Source organism: Dendronephthya gigantea, unplaced genomic scaffold (genome assembly GCF_004324835.1).
Source record: "Dendronephthya gigantea isolate DGI-Jeju-01 unplaced genomic scaffold, DenGig_1.0 000383F, whole genome shotgun sequence".
Classification (NCBI taxonomy): Eukaryota; Metazoa; Cnidaria; class Anthozoa; order Malacalcyonacea; family Nephtheidae; genus Dendronephthya; species Dendronephthya gigantea.
This window is the reverse complement of record NW_021163393.1, coordinates 31,232-51,605: the sequence shown is the minus strand read 5'-3', so window position 1 is coordinate 51,605 and position 20,374 is coordinate 31,232. Positions and strand designations below refer to the sequence as shown.

General features: G+C 36.4%; 3 protein-coding genes across 3 annotated transcripts; 2 read left to right on the top strand and 1 right to left on the bottom strand.

Annotated features, from left to right (window-relative positions):
* Window positions 1–4,210: 4,210 nt before the first annotated feature.
* On the bottom strand, window positions 4,211–7,776 carry LOC114542721. Its single transcript, XM_028562196.1, has 4 exons — window positions 7,330–7,776; window positions 6,737–6,814; window positions 6,287–6,380; window positions 4,211–6,228 (listed from the first exon to the last, which is right to left on the bottom strand). Exons 1-4 carry the CDS (start codon window positions 7,690–7,692, stop codon window positions 4,211–4,213), a joined length of 2,553 nt encoding a protein of 850 aa, XP_028417997.1. The 5' UTR covers window positions 7,693–7,776.
* A 108-nt stretch (window positions 7,777–7,884) lies between these two features.
* LOC114542723 lies at window positions 7,885–10,050 on the top strand. Its single transcript, XM_028562198.1, has 4 exons — window positions 7,885–7,989; window positions 8,966–9,087; window positions 9,211–9,663; window positions 9,826–10,050. Exons 1-4 carry the CDS (start codon window positions 7,926–7,928, stop codon window positions 10,048–10,050), a joined length of 864 nt encoding a protein of 287 aa, XP_028417999.1. The 5' UTR covers window positions 7,885–7,925.
* A 673-nt stretch (window positions 10,051–10,723) lies between these two features.
* On the top strand, window positions 10,724–11,648 carry LOC114542722. The gene is made up of 3 exons (XM_028562197.1): window positions 10,724–10,809; window positions 10,958–11,061; window positions 11,165–11,648. The coding sequence occupies exons 1-3, from the start codon at window positions 10,725–10,727 to the stop codon at window positions 11,492–11,494; spliced, it is 519 nt and encodes a 172-aa protein (XP_028417998.1). The 5' UTR covers window position 10,724; the 3' UTR covers window positions 11,495–11,648.
* The last annotated feature ends 8,726 nt before the right edge of the window (window positions 11,649–20,374 follow it).

Sequence of the window (20,374 nt, the reverse complement as noted above, 5' to 3'; positions counted from 1 at the left end):
ACACTGAAATGCGTCCTAGTTACCTGTGTGTGAAACCTATACTGTATTCTTATTACTGTCTTAATAATTAAACACGCCCCTCGTGGAAACCAGCCTAGAGTTGATGGGGCTGGCATGTTTCTTGCGATTTCCACGTTTTCATGCGATTTCCACTTCTGTTCGTGAGCTTTCGTTCGTGTTCATAATTTTTTGATTCCTGTTCACTCGTGTTCGTGATCTTTGGTTCGTGTTCATGATTTTTTGACTCGTGTTCATTCGTGTTCATAATTTTTTTATTCGTGTTCACTCGTGTTCGTGATCTTTGGTTCGTGTTCATGATTTTTTGACCCGTGTTCACTCGTGTTCATTCGTGTTGATGATTTTTTAACTGGTGTTCACAAGCGTTCATATTTCTTGAGTCGTATTCTGACTCGTGTCCACTGGTGTTCATTCGTGTTCACTCGCGTTCTGACTCGTGTGTTGTTTTTGAACAGATCATGGCAAGAATCGAACCTACGCTTTTGCGATGCCGGTGAAATGCCCTTGCCATTGAGAACGTATATTTGACTCATTTTTCCATCCACTGTTCCTGGCTTGAATTTGAAGTGTGTATAATACCACTCGAAATTAAGACCTTTTAACCTATTTGATTCTTGATAATACAATCGCGTTCTTCCAACAGCTCCGTTTTAACCGTGTACTTAAGGGTAGACGGCTTGGTAAAGGAGACAATAAAACCTGACACGAGTGGGTCATTTTGGTATGACCAAAGCTGGTTCAGGATACTTAGAACATATCATCGTCGTCGTCATCATCATCTCTGCCTTTGTTTTCCTTCACATGTTCACATCGTTTAAAAACTTCTTAATAAGAAACTTTCGCTTATCAACGGCACCTTCTATTGCTTCTTCTTGGTCAAAATCATCATTTGTAATAAACATATTTTCTTATGTACCGGATCTTTCTTCAGTTGTCTCATCCACAAATGGCGCTTTAAATAGATATTTTCTAATTCTTCCTGGAGTCTAGCATGGCATTGAAGTAAGCTTTCTTTTTAGCATAGTGCTCATCAAAACCACTGTTTATAAGGCTTTCTTTCATTTCCTCGAATACTGTGTTACTTCTATGTTATGCTTCTTCTATTAACGGCATCCAGGGATCCAATTCTTCTTCACATTCTGAGTCCGTTGTCGTCGAACTTCCAGATTGCTGAGTGGAAGTGGTCGAGACATCATCTTGGAAATCACTTTCTTGACTGTCCGAGTCTGTTTGAGACATGTTTCTTTCTTGTTCTCGTAGTAGGCAATACTCCCGTTCGGGTCTGCGCTGATTGTAACTGCGGCTGAAATATCTTCTGCAAAATTGGCAGCTCATCCCCTTAGCACTAGAAGTGTGTAAATGCCTTGTTATCGAGCAGCAACGCAGTTTTGAGCAGATGTCTGCTCATGTGTAGTTATGAGGATGTGCTAATCTGCTCAACGGTACTTTTTCCTAGTCCAGTACATTCACACAAACTAAAATGTTAGCAATCCCTTATGTACTTTCTTCGTTTCCCCCTAGATAGAGGTTGTTCGTTTGCAGTGCTTAGGTAAACATTAAAGTTTCTCTCCATCTCTTCTTGATAATAAATTTCTCTCCATCGCGCTCTAATAAATTTTCCAGACACTCCTCCATATCGAATTCCTTTGGTTCTTTACTCTGTCGAGGTACACATATTCCTTTCTTACTCCACTTTAACCATCTCTTGCGTTCCTCTGTGCCCATATCGTGTACTTGGTCGAGATGATTTGCTAACCTTGCTAAATTTGTACTACCACAGCTAAACACAGGACAGCTCCTACGAGTGCGACGCATATTTAGATGATTGCTCAACAAATTCCTAATAATAATTGGCTCATTTTTTTCGTAAGTCAGGTATTTTATTAGGCCCGTTTGGGCCCTATATGGCCTTATATGGCACTATTAGGCCCGATGGCCCGATTGCTGCATGACTAGGCGTCCTAACCCGGACAAGTCCGGGCTTTTCAATGCAAACTCTTGCTTACGGAAGAAAAAGTCAAACGATCTAAACAAGAAAACAGTGTAGTGCCCGGACAATATGTTTAAAATATTTGTAAAATTGTTCTACTTAATTACATTGTTACAAGCGTTAATACGTGTCTTAATTTATGCTTCAAGCATCGCGTTGTCCATAACACCAATATATATTTCGATTCGCTCTAAAAATGCACACATTTTCGCATTCGCAATACCCCCCTTTTTCCTCCCTTTGAGGAGTTTGGGCCTGAAATATCTCATTGAGCGGATGAGCATCTGCTCATGAGCATTTATGAGCATGTGCTCATAGGCCCGTTTGGGACTTATATGGCCTTATATGACCCTATTAGGCACGATGGCCCGATTGCTGACTGCATGGGCATCTTAACACCCGAATATGGACAAATATTCGATTAAACATTGGGGAATAAATGTTCCCTTAGAACATTCCTCTGCAACACTGCAAATCTATACGTCGTATACGTACACATCTTTTTATTATATGTATACGAATATAACGCCCATACGATATGTGACCTTCCACGGGAAAACGTACGTTAACGATATTTCGTTGAAACGGCAAAACGAACGGATAACGAACGGGTAGTGAACGATCTGTAATAACGTTTCAACGAACCCAGAAAACGTTTTGACGAATTCAGCTAAAAATGTGAACGTTTAAAGTCGAGAATACGAACGGATAAATAAACGTTCAATCTGAAGCCGTTTGAACGATTTATGTTTATGAACGGTTTTAACGAATTTGTCTGAACGCCTGTTGCGCGTATAATTGACGCAAGATATTATTGACTAATTTATCTAATTAAAAGAATAGGAAATATTTTCAAACAAGTAACATGTGTTGTTCCAAGTATGTGTGTACATAAATAGCTATACCTTCATTTGAATGTTTAACTAAAATTATTAGCTATACTACCTAAATCCCATTATTTTATACTTTATATACATATATACATTGGCGTTTTGCATCAAAATTCGGGTTAATCGTTAGAAAGCCTTCAGTTATTAGTATATATTATCATCGTTATGTCAAATTAATGCATCATCTGCAACTATACCCATCAAAATATTCAGCGCGTGTTCATTTGCAACATCGTTACAGGTTTTGTAAATTTTTCCACGAACAAACTCTATGTATGAGTGGTTAAAGACATATAAACAAAGACATACAGGCGATACAGCATGCATCCGTTTTATTAACACGGCTGTAAACCGACAGTAAATAAAAATTGCCGTCTCAGTTTGGTTGAGTTTCAGCTACTGGATACATACTTTATGTTAAACTAAACACAAGAGATTCCATTGTACACTTTTGTTTATACTCTTTGACGCGCAAACGATTAAATTAATTAGCGCAAGGATCAAGTTGTTTACCGCACAGCAAAATTGGATATTCTTGCAAGAAAAATATTCTTGCAAAATTCTTGTTTTAAGTAAAATATTACTTATTTTGAGAAATGCTATTCTTAGTATCAATTTGAAATTCTTGAAATAAGTAAAAATATTTCTGCTAAGAATTATTTCTCTTAAAACAAGACAAGTAGATTTGAGACAAGAATAATATTCTTGCTAGAAATGTAACATTCTTGAAACAAGAATCAAGTAAATTTGTGGAGAACACAAAATTCTTGAAATAAGAATACGACAAGAATAATATTCTCACAAGAAATGTAACATTCTTGAAACAAGAATCAAGTAAATTTGGGGAGTATATAAAATTCTTAAAATAAGAGCGTATTGAATATAACTTTTTTGAAACAAGAATAATGTTCTAACAAATTTATTCTCATTCTTAAATCTAGTAAATTAGTTCTACCTGCTATTTAGTTTTCATTTAAGGTGGCTCCATACAGTTTTTTAAAAGTCAGACACTTAGCATTTAAAAATGCTCAAATTTTATTAGTATAGCGTTCAGGCATTTTGAAGACTTATTTTACTGATAATGGGATTTTTAGTTTATTCATGTTCCATCTTCAAAAGCACACTATGTTTTGTTAGTGATCAAACATAGCTATGGCAACATATATGTACAAAATAGAATATACAATCTTGAAACAATGTGACATTTGGCAACATAAATTGTAATTACTGTATGAGCAACATAGTCTTGACTGCCTCTTTCATGCAAGATACTATGTACAATCAAAATTTTTCTAAAAACTCTTACCAGTCACTAGTGAAGAGGATTTCGTCCTTCAATATGCTCCTCAATGATGTCACGAAGGTCATATTTCACTGCAACATACTTATTATTCTCTTTATCTTTCTTGCAATGAAAGACATTAAAGTCCACTAGACTGTCATAAGGATAAATTCCAGTAACATCTTCTGTACTCTCAGAAACACGATAAGCTTGATGTTTTTCATCGAAAGATAATGTCTCAAGTAATTGTACATCAAAGTATGTAAAGTCTAGAATTGACCATATGCACACAATGACTCCAAAAACTGGCAATGCAGGGTCTCCAGCAACATCAATAGCAATAATACCAGACTTGGCAAACTTTGTTCCAAAAAGCTTTATCCAACTTACTTTGTAAACATTCACAATTTCAATGGAGGGTAGAAGGCCATGTTCATCAAATCTTTCTCGCAAGGACAAACATACTTCTGCACCTGCTTTCTTTAGCACACCATATTCCCTTTCTGTTGAAAACAGTGGATGTGAGCTTGGGTTCTCGTTTGAATCACCATAGTTGCTGCACAAATTGAACTGATGGCGCTTAGCTAGTGACAATGGCAAATTCTTGAAATTCTGCTTTCTTGCCAACTCTTTAAAATAATTATGAGCAGATTCAAAACTGAAACAGGAAGATCTAACCATTGGTCCAAGCATTCTAATTGTAGACGGGATATGGAGCAAATAGTGTTGTTTCGGGATTATGTTACAGTTTGGAAACAAATCTTTAAATGTGGTCAGATGTTGTTGGATAAGTTCTGCCAAGTAGTCAATGTTCTCCAATTTAATTACTGGTGAGAAAATCAATTGAACAATCTGAATCAATTGTATGAGGAACTGGTAATGCGGACCATTGCTGTCAACAAAAGGACCAATGAAAAATGGCAAGAGTCGTAAAAATAGGCCAGCTTTTGCAGCATTGTACTTAAGCTTGTATCTTTCTTCACCATGAAACACAGTATCCTTCAGGGGAGTTGGTTTGTCGCTGATCTCTGAGTATCCATATTCATGGGATAATATTGCTCCATTGATTTCAGATAGACTGGTTTGACCCGATTGTAGGTAATGAAGAAGAACTAGTCGAACCTCATACTGCACAACTCCTTCAAGCAGAGTGTGCATGATATCCTGGGGGAGCTGCTGTGTGACATCAAATGTGGGTAGCTGGCAAAGGGAACTTCTCTGTGTTAGTCCATAAGTCGTTCTTAGATCTTTTTGGACTATTGGAGTTGGTGCCTGTTCAATGGCATCAAACTGTTCACTGTAGTTTTCCTTTGTTCTTAGATTGAACTCTTCTTCCAAGAAGTCAGTCTGCATCTGTTCAAATGAGCACTGACAATGCCGACATTTTTGGAAAGCTACACCAACACCTTCTTTGAATCCGCCCAAATAATGCTGACCAAGTGTGTCACCCGCACACAATAATACCTTCCCATGGATAACTTTTTCCACACCATTGATCTCCATTTTGCATCCTTGATACAGAATGTTCAAATCATCAATAACTGGCTGCATTACTGTGTTAATACCATATTTCTTTACCAAATCAGCATTGGCAATTGCAAATAAGTGGACAGCACAGCACTTGGATCTGAACTTTGGGCATAAATTGGCAATTGTAAAATAGTACATGTCTAGCTTGTGTACCCCAGCATTACTGCCTAATGGATTACACACCTCTAGCTCATCATGATACAATACAATGCACAATGTGTTCTCGTGTTCATCAAAATAGTGATCACTTTGATACAAAAGGCCATCATGTACATCATATAATACTCCATCTTGACAGCACTTAGGTTTCTTCAGAAGAATAGTAGAGATGCGCTTATTTGAGAGGATCTGTTTTATGCTTTCAAGTATTGGAATGTACACAAATTTCTCACTTTTCTCAGAAATAAGTCTCTTACCACTGTTTATTTTCCAAACAAATTTCTTCCCTAAAGTTACCTCCTTTGGTTCCACATAACTGAAGTTTTGCTTGATGTACTTTGACTGTAGTGCTTCGGTTTCTATCCAGAAAAAGGATCTGTAGCTGACTCAAACACATTTCTCACCTGGCTTTTTTACTGGAATCTAACACATTTAAAACTTCCGCTTTCACAGAATCTACCACTTGCTTTACCAGTGTGCGTGTACTGTCCATTATAGATTCCATTGCAACCTAAAACATATTAATTGTAGTATCATATTATATGAGGCGTACACAGTTTTTCTAAAACCACACAATTTGACTCTTCAAGGAGAGATTATATATCATGCTATGTACTTTACAAAATAAGGAATACAGAGTTAAGATTCAATTTGAATTTTACTTCATATTTGAATTATAGCAAATAACAGGCAATTTCAGAGAGATTGAAAAACATTATCAGGTGGATAGCACTATCCACTTTTTGTTCAACTGACTCTAGATGTTTAGCAATTAGAAGCAATTTACCAATTAGTTTATTCAAACAGGGACATAGGTTGGGTATACTATACTGCACCAAAGTTTCATCAATAAGTATTTATACACACCTGAGGTATTTTATTCCTTTCTTTCACCTTTAAGAGAAATGAGGCAGCACTCTTTGTAATGTCAATATTGTCAACATTCTAAAATCACATAAAATATTTTACACTTAATTAATCATACTACTTGGTTTGTGCACATAATATTACTAGACAGTACTGTACAATGAACACTTGTGGAAACCAAATGCAAAAATAAGCCTGATGCAAGATATTTCTTTAGCACAATTGCCAGGTGCTATATTGAAAGCTTATAATAGTCTTCACAGAGAGTATATCTAGTTCAAACCATTGCATCATCTTTAATTGGCTAGAACATGTGTTATGTTTTGTGAAGAGATACCATGTATTTAGATAATTCACTGGACAGCACAGTAAAAACTGCCATCATTCTATCTATACCACTGCCTATATTCAACATGCCATCAACAACTTGTACGAGAACTGTTAACATTTCATGCAGGGATGGCAAGAGTTTCATAAACTAGAGCACTTCAATATGGTTTGCAAAGTCAAAGCACTTTGTTATGATAGAATATTGTAATTAAGTTTGTTCGTAAAGACAACAATCTTCTTTGCTACAGTAACGATATAGGTACCTGGTTCTCATCTATATTCATTTCCAATTCCAATTCTTCAGCACTACTGCTCTCATCTGATTCAACTGTGAAGTGGTGATCAATATCATCGATATTATCCTCATTGTTAAATTCAGCGTCAGCGTTATCCTCAATATTTCCATCGTAGACTTCCTTATGAGATCTGGTGATGTGCTTGTATAACGAATTATATTTCGTAAATGTTGCTGGACAATTCTCGATGCCACAAACTACTTGAAAATTAGGCTCATTTCCATGAACTTTATTATAGTGATTAAGCAACGTTCGTAGTGAAATTGCTTGGAAACAATTACACAATCTACACTCCCAACGCCTTTCATTTGTATGACGGTGTCTTTTCATTTTAAAAGCATATTCTTAACCGAAAATTCCTCGCAACAAAGTTGTAAAATAACAGAGACTTTGAAAATTGAAATTGAAGTTTTCCAAATTATAAAATCATCCCTGCAAAGCATGTTGGGTCTAGAGTTCGCTGGTCAGGCGGTGCGGCGGTGCATTTCTCATGTTACTGGCTTACTCCCACTTCACTTAACTTACCACGCGCTCCGAAGTTTGTTATCGCAAGAAATTCAGAAATGTCGAACGATTTACTAGGGAAAATTGCCGAGATTGATAAAGACGTCGCAGATAATTTGAAGGGTAAGTATATATGTTCTTATTTTATGTTATAATAGTTAAGAATTGTCGTCGCATACATATGTTTAAATTCGCAACGCGATACAAATTTAAATTTTGCCGCGATATAAACGAATATTCATACTGATTCCGTCATCGTAATGCAATCAGATTTGTGCGCCTAACTTGCTTCGTATCATTACGAATTGACAGATAAAGTATATTTTCTGCGATCGAGTGTAAACTAAGCTATTAGAAATGGAAATGGAACAATTCTTTGACAAAGCTATGTCATATTTTATAGAATTAAAAGCACTTCATTTTGTCATATTCGGGGGTCCCCTGTTATATTCGCACGGGTCACATTTTGAATCTAAAAATAGACTAAGGACAAATGGATAATTTCAGCCCAGGGGCCTGTACTTAATAAGCCGCTTGTTCGAAAGGCGTTTATGATAAGCTGAAAATGGAAAGCAAAATTATCTCTTTATTGGACAAATAGCTCAACTTTCAATGGTTATACATATTATATCATTTATATGCATAAAATGTAGGTTCAGTCATTCACAAGATGTACTCAAAAAACCCCCAAAACTATTAAAATCACCCATTGTTAGTGGTTGTGGAGATTAACATGTTGCTTAAGTTCTAAATTGAAATATTGTTATCCATATTTGTAAAGCATATTGGTATTAAAAGTCATTTGTGGGTATACAAACAAATTTCACTGCCTTGTATCATACATAAAAATGCTTATGTCAAACATTTATTTATCCACTTGTGGTGCTTAGGCATTCAATTCCAGCTATTGTATGGTCTTGGGACACCCTGTATTTTAAAATTTCGACATAAGTTAAACGCCTTACGAACAACCGGCCCCAGGATGGTATAAATTAGATTTGGCTGCCCATGCAAATTTATAAATGTGTTGCTAAATTTAAGAACATTTGTATGCGTGTGTAGTTTACATTATATTTTCTAACCTGTGTATTATTTTCAGAGGGTGGCCTCACAAATGAAGATGTCAAGGAACTGTGTTATGATGCATTAAAGGAAATTATTCCTGGCGATGGTATGAAATTGATTTTACTGCGGTCACGCATCTGGAAAGTAATATCTCAGGTATAAAATAATATTGTTAATACAATCTTTTAAAATGTTAATGTATTCAGTATCAAGTGAGAGTCAACAGAGAATATTATTTTAGACTAGACTATATAATTATTTTAATATACTTTGTAATAGGAAACTGAGAAAGCACCAACTGATAAATCTCATCCAACAACAAAGGCTTTGGTCGAAAAGCGAAAAATTGATATGGCAGTCTGTGTGGATAATCATATTGACTTGTCAGAAGATGATACTTTCTCATCATCATCAACAGATGATAAGGGCCTTACAAAAGCCGGGCCTTCAACAAAAAGAGCAAAGCCTACTCCAGCAACCCCACCAGCAACATTTCAAGTGAAATCCCCAGTCTTCACTATATACCGTGACAGACGGGTTGACTTGGCTGTGGAAAGTGGTAGTATACCAGAACATTTGGTCCATGACATTGTGCGGGGAACAGTCAGCAACATGATATCCATGACCTTGTGTGACCCATGGAATCGATTGCCCACTACAATGGAGCTGAAGGAAATGGCAAAAAGTCTTGTTGTGACGTATCCATTGCTATCTGATCCAGTGAATGGCCATGTAAGCGTCATATATAAATATTGTGATAAGCTACTACATATTTACCAGTATTCTATATGTTGTATGTTAACTTTGACACAACAGGTCTATTCAATAACGTGAATTGGCTTTGTGGACTGGAGATATTGAGTTTTTATTTATAACAGATTTTCCTTGTTTCAGGAACGTTTATTTAACCGCCTGAAGAAGAGAATGTATAACAAGAAGACAGTTGAGAACAAGCGGGGTCCCAATAAGAAAAAAGCCAGCAACAAGATAACCAGTTATATTAAAACCACTGAATGTCCAGAAGACCAGCAATCCAACGATGTAGATCCAATCATGACTGATATTAGCACTGGTGAACAGCAGAGCAATGCTGAAGCTGGAAGTAGCAACAGTAAGTAGAACAACAATCTATGTATGTATGTACTGTCTGTCCATTTGTCTTTGAATTCATGTCCTTACAGTAATGAATGCATGTCCTTATCGGCTTCGCTGATGTATTGTTTCTTATTTTCAGGTTCAGAGTCATTTGTCAGTGGCATGGATGATATGATTATGGGCAGATTATACAATTCTTTGTCAAAAGAGATGCAAAAAAGCAAGCCATCGCCCAATGTAATTAATTCATACTTAAACCAAGAGTTTAAATCGAGACGAGTCCGTATCAAGAAAATGCCAGCAACAGAAAGATGCTCAAGATTGTTTGAGCTGTATCCATGCTTTAAAAACCCTGTAGAGGTAGGCTGTTTATTTTTTCAGAATACACTGGCTTTGAACATTTAATTTAGGTTACTCTATTAGTATGCTATTTCAAACAAACCCATTCCCTCTGAATTTTAAAACTTATTGGCTGTTATGCACATTATGGTACATGCAATGCATCCTATTTTTGTATTCACAATATCTAATGTCTGTGATCTGTGATAAGAATGATCATAGACACTGCTATATGATGTAACATCAGACGAAAAACATATGATGTTAAAACATATCTTTGCTAGATTATTGAAGAGGTGCGCCGGATTAACGAAAAAGCTGCCAATAATGATCCCAAAAAATTTATGAATGAATGTGTCATGAGATTGGAAGAAGAGCTGGATGTAATGTTATATTTTGGTTGCTCAAAGCAAAGGATGGAGCTCCCTAAAAAACCTGGAAAGGGTAAGTGTATATATTTCAAAATCTGTCATTTTGCAATTGCTTATACAGTATGTAAGATATATGAACAGTTGTGTTGTGCCTGTGCTGTATGCATTGTTCATTTCTTATTGTGCACAATGACTAAGAATAAAAATGTTTATTGTTACAGTTTCCAAAGTTGTACAGCTTATGAAGAATTTGCACTTGTTGTTTGGCAATGGAAAGCTAAATAAGTCTGCCAAGAAGCTCATTGAGCTTATTTATGTGATTAAGGTAATTGTTACTTTGATAGAGGAATAAGAGAAGTAATCATTATTGGCATGCTACACGGCCTTTGCTTATGATGAAAATGTTTCATTTAATGTTTTTCTATTAGGATCACGAGGATCCAGAGACAGTTTGTAGCCGACGACAAGGTAAAGGTATTCCTTTGTTATGTCTGGATAAGACATCAGCCTACCTCGTCTGCCAAGGTACCCTTATTTTCACAGTGGAACTAAGGAATATAATGCAAGCAGTCCTGGCATTAATCGGATTATTTTATCTTATTGATGTGGACTATCCAAAATCCCATGAGCTAGGTCTAACTATGCTCCACAGCTTATTATTTCACGATATGAACACCCCTGCAGACCTGTATAACTCATTTGAGTCTGCCAAAGAGGATTACTTGAAGTTCAAGCAGAACTCATCTGACGATTTTTAAACTTTAATGCAATGTGTGATAGGTTAATATACATTGTCAAGAAATAGAGGGCTTAAGCTTCGCATTTGAAGACAGGCTGAGTTGATTTTTTGCATAAAATTTGGGCATCATTTCTTCGCTTTTTATTTTCATTCCGGCGGCCTCAAACAAATTATCATGCAATTTAATTCGAACATATCACGTTTGCCATCATTGCCTCATCATTGCCGTTTGTTATGGAATGCTTAAGCCCTCTGGCTCTTCTAGCTATGAATTGAACAGTACGGTGTAGAACTGAATGTCAGGTTTAATTGAAACAAAATGCGCTTTGCGCATATTGGTTGCACTTGCATGCACTTTGTGTAACTTACTTTTTGGCCTTTTGTATTAGTGTAGAAATTGGTTTTGTCTGGTGCTTTTAGCAGAATATATTAATAAATTTTAAAGAGAACTACGATGTTCTTGAATGAAAACAGTATTCATATTTATATTAAGCATTTCTGCATGTACCGCGCACCTGCACCCAAAAAAACCCTTTCTTAAATTGAGAATATATTCTTAACCTTCATTCTTATTTTGAGAATACGTGCTTTCTCATTGTTCTTAATTTAGGAAAAAAATTTCTTGTAACAAGTAAAAATGTTCTTGCATTCTAGGATTATTCTCGCAAGAAAAAATGTTCTTATGTCAAGAATATATTCTTGTATCAAGAACAAATATTCTTGCCTAGAATATAATTCTTGAAACAAGAATAATATTCTATGAAAGAATAATATTCTTACTATACGGACAAGAATGTATTCGCTTGCTTTGAGCAAAATTTTGCTCAAAGCAAGCATTTTTTTTCTTAAATCAAGAATGACAATTTTTGCTGTGCGATGATAACCAAACATTAATACAGAATATCGCATACGCAAAGTTCGTTTGTATGCGAACCAGCGTAGTAACGTGTGCTTGCATGCTGTCAAAACTTATTTGGTATAAATACTACATTAAAAATCCACACCATTTATACACATGAAATCCACATTTCAATTTCAGCAATGCATTGCGGTAATAAAATATTTAAAATATAGGCTTGGATATTTACCTAGTACACACAATATGTTCCGTGCAGCAACACCAGTAGCCTAGCTTTAGCCGCGGTCAAGCTTGTCGCGGAATGTCGCCTATACACAGTACTGTCAGTAGCAAGTCACTAGCAACTAAGGGCATCATTATCTTAAGAATATTTTAAAATTTGACAATAATCTATTTTGTCGATTGCATGCACCATCGCTATATTTTCTTTCGTCGCTATTTCTGCCGCCATATTAGTTACATATTTTGTGACCATACGATCACATATGCATGTGTTATGATTTTTAACCAGTATAACAAGTCGCTAATTAATACTTGTGATCTAACTAAATTATTGGTGGTCACTATATTCATTCCCCCCATATATTCGACCATCTACATAGTTAACTGTGTAAAAATGCCTAAGCTAACTGCATGAGCCTAACAATAGTGACCTAAAGAAATAGAACGCATAAATTAGTGGGATAATTTTCGAAATCTTCATTTCAAACGACCGCGGCAATCCGCAATCCTAAAGGTCCGAAAATCCGCCCTGCAAAGCAACTTAAACTCAACCCCGCAGCAAGACAAAAGTGCACATTATTTTTACTAAAGCATAGCAATAGCACACGGCCATATAGAAACCGAGTTTTAAATCACAAAGAGTGCAAATAATTTTTTCTGCAAAGCTTATAGCAATGCTGCGCCCATATAGAAACGACAATGCCAAATGCATGCACAGGGGATTTAATACTCACCATTTAAGAAACACCCGATCCTTAACATCTTCGAGACATCTACTTGTGACACAATTTGTGCCGCTGCTTACAATAAAATTAACTAATCAAGATTTCCCAGACAGATGATTAAGGCATGCATCAAAGCATCAATCCATTTTGTCTTGCGAAAACTTTTATATCATAAATTAGGTATATATTTCAAGGTAGCATCTACCCACATATTTTTTGACAAATGTCAGAAAAGTTTGCAAACAATTGTTGTTTCAATGTGAGTAAATGCATCCTATTAAATTGTAAACCAAAGCTAACAACTACTCTAACCTAGCCAAGCCATTTAAAGGTCTGGCAACCTTTCATGTCATGTTTATTCGGAATGATGGATGATCGTGGCCCAACTCGATTCCACCGGCCATGGCAAGTAATCTAAAGGATTATGCAGTGCGCATTTATATCCGACTCCATTTTACTCGCGTTAGCATATATACATAAAATGCAATTGAGAACGTCTTGTATATACAATGCATGATCATCTATATGAAACTTACTTCGAATGCGTGTCATATTTCGATATATGCATGGATAAATAGAGAGCTACAGTTTAGCCAGGCAAACACACTCAAGGAAAAAAAACTTTAAATCGAGCCAACCGTAATACGAATTCTGTTGATTGATTTCATCGATAAGCCTGATTCAATGCTGGGAGGGAAATAATTGCAAGCGCGCCTAATAAAGTATGGCCCAGTCATGACTTGCCTTATATAATAGCTAATGTTTCGTATAGTCTCATACCTTTATATGCAGGGGAAAAACGCCTTGACTTCTCCATATAGATGTTAATATCCAGCAAATATTTGGTTTAGTCTTCGCGAAATTACTGGTAAAGATCTTTACCCGCGCGCTCATATACGCATAAACAGTTGATAGGCGCCATTTCAAATTTGTTCATTTTGCCGCTCTAGCTGGCAGGCTTCAAGGTGCAATGACCATGCATAATTGCAATTTAATATCCGGAATGTAATTTCCTAAAGGAGCCCGAATTAAAAATTAGTGAATATTTTCTTGTTGCCCAAGCAGCTGATATGTTGTCCAAGCAAGATAAATTCTAATGTTCGTTTTCTGATGAAGTATGGCGAAATATATATAAGCGAAATATCCGAAAGGTCAAACTTAAATGTTTGTGCACGTTAGCTTGGCAACTTGCCCTTGGGCTTGGGCCAGTTGTGCGCAAGGCTGCACGCACTTGGTTAAACATAGCGCTAACTCAATCTCACAAAACACGGAATTTGTAGACGGCGTCTTTGATGGTTTATGGTAGTTTAATATCAACAAAACTTAAATGGTATAATATAGATCATAATTTTCTGTTTTGTTATATTTTTCACACGGGCCACAGCTCTAATTATGTTGACCAGATGATATTTTGTGCATTATCAAAGCCTATAGGCTAAATTTCCCGGAGCAATATTATGATGTTCATTGTACGACACTTTTGTTTTTTTATTGTAATAAACAATGTCACACACATGAACATCATTGATATAGCTTCATTACTTTCATACAGTCTCTATGATTTGTACGATTTGAGACTTTTCCGCGTTCCACGTTTCCGATTCGAGGAGCTAGTCGAGAGAAATCAAATCACAACCAAAATATAGCTACATGCATGGGGAGTGAATTGTGCTGAAATGTGCATATATATATCAACATATATGAAGTAATTTTTTTGTGAATTAAGAGTCTAAATAAACATTTACAATGCATGAGTTATATTTATGCCATAAGTTATATTTATCCCAATTGATACCTTTCAACATGCCAGCAACAATCGAGCCAGATGGCTTAGATCTGGTGAGACAAATATACCCTTTTAAGGAAATAAGACAATTTTGCAAGCGGGGCACTGCTCCAGTTTTAGACTAGATGCACGCGTCATATTTAAATTGCTTGGATATTCATGCAGTGGCATAACGAACAGAGGATGGGGTCTTGAGATATACTTGGTACTGCCGGGTCCCTTAATTCGCTGTTTGTCATTGATCACGTTTTGCTCCTATACTATGATGTTTCGTTATCTATTCTGGCCCCCAATAACTGGGGAACCTTATTTTAGTTCTCGTCCTAACCCTACCGAACGCGCGTTAGGTCACTGTATTTATGTCTTCAAATATTAGCTAGGGTATTTCAATTGTTGTATATAATTTGCATGTCAGACTGCATTAAAGACAACGAGCTGAAATGCTGAACCGCATTCTCGTCCTAGGATGCGGTCCTTTATTTTGAATACATTTTAATCAGTAGCTGCTTCGGACGGAGGCCCTGCTATCAGATTATCAGATGTAAATAAATTAGCTTAAATTTATCGCACTTTGTAAATAAATTTACAAGTGCGATAATATGTAACACGCAAAATCCCTCAATTTACTGATTTTAAAATCTGGTTTTGTCTGTTTACATACATTACAGACTTCCGACAATTATGCAACTTAATTAGCACCTTGCCAAGGCATAATGGCTCGTAATGCTGTAATATATGGCTTGCGACGTTGTTTGTGCGCGCGGTGAACTTTGGCTTTATGGAAGCTACAGAAGTATATTAAAACACAAATTCTAACCATTTAGTGCATTACCGAAGCACAAAAACGATAAATTTTTAAAAGAAAGCTTATAACGTGAAATTTGTCGCTAATGAAATAAGAGCACGCTAAGCATAAACCAGAACATGAAGCGCAAAAAAGCATTCGATTAGGCTAAAATGATATAACCCTACTATTTCCTTTACAAGCCTTCTACTAAGGAACTGAATACATTTCTGGGAGTATTTCTGTGTAACACATTCTGGCGCTTCTTCTCTAAAGTTGTAACATTGCAATGTTTAATCGAATGTTGAACCAAATCCAATGCGATTGAACGAAATTCCGGCAAACGTTTCAACGAACGGTAAATCAAACCGTTGAACGCTTTTGGACCAATTTTCGAACGATTTTTCCTAAGCGTTCGAACGGCAATTTCGAACGATGAACGATCTCGAAAATCGTTTCAACGAACGCTTGAAGCGTTTGAACGGCAAACGAACGGATAACGAACGATATTTTGAACGAACGAAATAGCGTAAACGTATGTTTTCCCGTGGAAGGTCACATATGTTAATGTAGTCTTTACATATGTGATGTCAACAGTTATTTAACACAAATGTTCGCCTATACTCGCGCAATTCTTTGACGTTCATATGGTAACCGTATTTCTTGTTTCGCATAGGTGGCTTGTTTGAGTAAAAACGAGCTAGTACACTGGCTAGTACACTGTTGGCTTGTTCTCCCTGGATTTCCTGTTTTACTTGCTCTCATAGATATTTAATGGAATATTTTTCCATAATTGCGGGTTAGGACGCGCAGTCAGCAATCGGGCCATCGGGCCTAATAGTGCCATATAAGGCCACATAGGGCCCAACGGGCCTATGAGCATATGCTCAAAAATGTTCATGAAAAGATGCTCATCTGCTCAATGAGATATTTCAGGCCCAAGCTCCTCAAAGGGAGGAAAAAGGGGGTATGGCGAATGCAAAAATGTATGCATTTTAGAGGGAAATATATATTGGTGTTATGGACAACGCGATGCTTGGAGCATAAATTAAGACACGGATTAACGCTTGTAACAATATAATAAAGTAGAACAATTTTACAAATATTTTAAACATATTGTCCGGGCACTACACTGTTTTCTTGTTTAGATCGTTTGACTTTGTCTTCCTTAAGCAAGAGTTTGCGTTGACAAGCCCGGACTTTTGCGGGGCTAATACGGGGCTAATAAAATACCTGACCCACGAAAAAATGAGCCAATTATTATTAGGAATTTGTTGAGCAATCATCTTAATATGCGTCGCACGCGTAGGAACTGTCCTGTATTTGGCTGTGGTAGTATAAATTTAGCAAGGTTAGCAAATCATCTCGACCAAGTACACGGTATGAGCACAGAGGAACACTGCGCACTGCGCAAAAGGTGAAGTCCGCCATGTTTTTTGCTTCAAAAAGATGGCGGCGAAGTTACCGAAAAATGACGAACCAGTCCTCCAGGAATTATGATATAGCTCAGTGTTTTGCACCCAAAGTTCTTACTGCAGATATATGTGGGAACATCTAAGGTCAACAAGTCCCACAGTTAGTTGAATTAGAGTAGTACATGAACTGAAATACGTCTCCAATATTACTCCTATAGCTTCGACAATGTCCGGAATGCACTATCACTGTAACCTATGCATTAACTTTACATGTCAAACTCTTCGCTCGTTGATCAATCATCTCGGTCGGGTTCACAAGAGTGATCGGGATTTCCATGCGCTATGTGGCATTAATGAATGTCCACGTACGTACACGAACTATTTCTCTCTGCGAAACCATTTTGTCAACAAGCATAGTCAAGTACTTCAAGCAGAGGAAGTTTTTTGAACGAGATCCACGTGCCAACAACGAGGGAGATGAACTTGACGTTTATAATGGTAAAAACGATGACGATGATTTTTTCGTCTTTGTTTGCGAGGTCAAAGAGGAAGGCAAGTTACCCCAAACGATTGTCAATTCGATGGTGCAACATACCACCCAGATTGTCGAGAACAGCGTCGATGCACTTCAGTCTGGTCTCTAGCAATGTTTATCGAATGCGGGTTTGTTTACCAAAATACGCATAAGTTTGTTTACCAAAAGTTGTTCAGTACAGTCTGTATATATATATTATTATTATTATTATTATTTTTATTATTATTAAAAAATACACATAAAGTAGCTTAGACAGCTAAATTACAATGTGATTTACAGGTTCATAAAAATAATTTAAGAAATATTACATTTTAGAATTACAATAATTCATACTCTAATCTATATTACAAAGCTAGAAGTAAATTACAAAAGCTATATTTTAAATATTAAGAAACTAATAAAATAATTAAGAATCATCAATTTTGAGATTGTACTTACGAATCGCATATACTAGAGGACTATTTCTAAAGCGCTCTGTTCTGCATTTAAAATTGTAAATTTTATTTACATTAAGTCTCGTGTCTCTCTCCCGTAATTGACCTACAGTTGGTGGTAGCAAATCATTGAGTTTATGTGAAGGGTCCTTTATATCCTTTATCAAGTTTATGCACATTAACTCTCTTCGACTTTCCAAAGTTTTAATACCACATTCAGTTAATGCTTGTTCATAATTCTTTTCCGGGCATATAATTTTCATTGCACGCTTTTGAATTCTCTCTATATCCCTAGATTGTTCCTCTGTCAAACTCCCATGCCAAATTTGAGCTCCATATTCTACGATTGATCGAATTGCCGAAGTATAAATAGTTTTCAAGTCATCTCGCGGAGCATTATATCCTTTTAAAATTTTTAAAAGATATAATCGTTTAGCTGCCTTTTTGACAATGTATTCCGTATTTGTTCTCCATTTTAGATCATCGTCTAACCACAATCCAAGTAATTTATACGAGCTTACTCTTTCTAGGATGCATTCATCGACTTCTGTTGCAGGAATAGCTGTTCTATCCTTTCGAAAGTCGATAATCATCTCTTTGCACTTTTTTGGGTTTAACTCCATTCTCTCAATTTCCGCAAAATTCTTTACCGAATTAATTTTTTGGGGTATATTACCAATTTCCGTGCCAGAGATATGATTGTGAACATCCAGTGCCTCACTAATCGTTGTATCGTCCATGAAGAGAATCGTATCTTCATCCACAACGACATCATATTTCCATTTCCTACAACAGCTTCTGCTATAACACTAGGTAACATATTAATTTTAACCACAAAAGCAATAGGTCCCAGCTTACTGCCTTGCGGAACGCCTCCCATAACATTCGCAAAATCAGATACTTCGTTTCCAAACTGTGTAAAATGAGATCTCTCGTCCAGGTACGATGCATACCATTTGATCAGAGCAGGTCTTACACCAATTTCTCGCATGTTTTCTAAGAGTTTATTATGATCGATAAGGTCAAATGCCTTTCGGAAATCCAAAAAGACTATTCTTATCACTCTGTGCAGTTCATCCAATGATTTATGCCACTTGTGTATTAAATTAACCAGCGCATTAATTGTCGATGATCGTGGTAGACCCCCATATGAGAATCAGAAATTTTTTCATCGGTATCTTCATATATCCACTGAACAGCAAAAGATTCTTGAACCTTTGCTAGGACACTAGTTAAAGCAATTGGTCTTAACTCTTCAACATGCGTACATGGTACAGATTTAGGGATTCCAGATACCTTGTATTTTTTCCAGATCTCAGGAAAAATTTTTGATTGAAAAGATTCATTAAAGATTTCGGTCAAAGGTACAGCAAAATATTTTGTAAAAATCTTCAAGATCTTCAGAGAGGGATCATAAGGACCAGGAGCTTTATTAAGGTTAATTTTACGCAATTCTCGTTGTACCTGGTCGACAGTAATTAGAGGTAGATTCTCTATACATTGAAATTCCAACCAATTTTCGTTCACTTTCGGATAATTCTTAGTTAAGTTTGCAAAATAATCGTTTATATAATGAGCAGACTGCTTATCATCCATCTGAAACCCAGTATTGGGATCCAACATTATTGGTTTAGCAGTTTTCTTGCCGATCAAGCCCTTCATTTGTTTCCACCAAGATTTAGGGTTGTTTTTAAAGTTTGGACTTACTTTTTCTCGTAGAAATCAATTTTCGCTTTCCGAATTTCTGCCGAGACTTGTCTTCTGAGACTTTTCACACGCTCAACTTTTTATTTTTAAAAGCCATATTCCTTTTAAGAATCAACGATTTTATTTTAGCTGTCATAAAAGGTTTATCCTTACTATAAACTTTAACCGTTTTTCCGGAAAATATTCAGAAATCATATTCTCAGTGACCTGAAGAAAGGTATTGACTTTTTCATTGATGTCGGAGGTGTAAAGAACCGAAGACCAGTTATAACTTGCTAGTAGAGATTCGAAATTCTCTAACTGCTGCTGTCGGATTTTTCTCACTTTGATTTTAATCGTAGTTCCTTTCTCCGTAATATGAGACTTGGACTTCCAGCTGATGATATTATGATCCGACGTTGACAGTGGGGCTAGGATTTCCGGAGTTTCGTA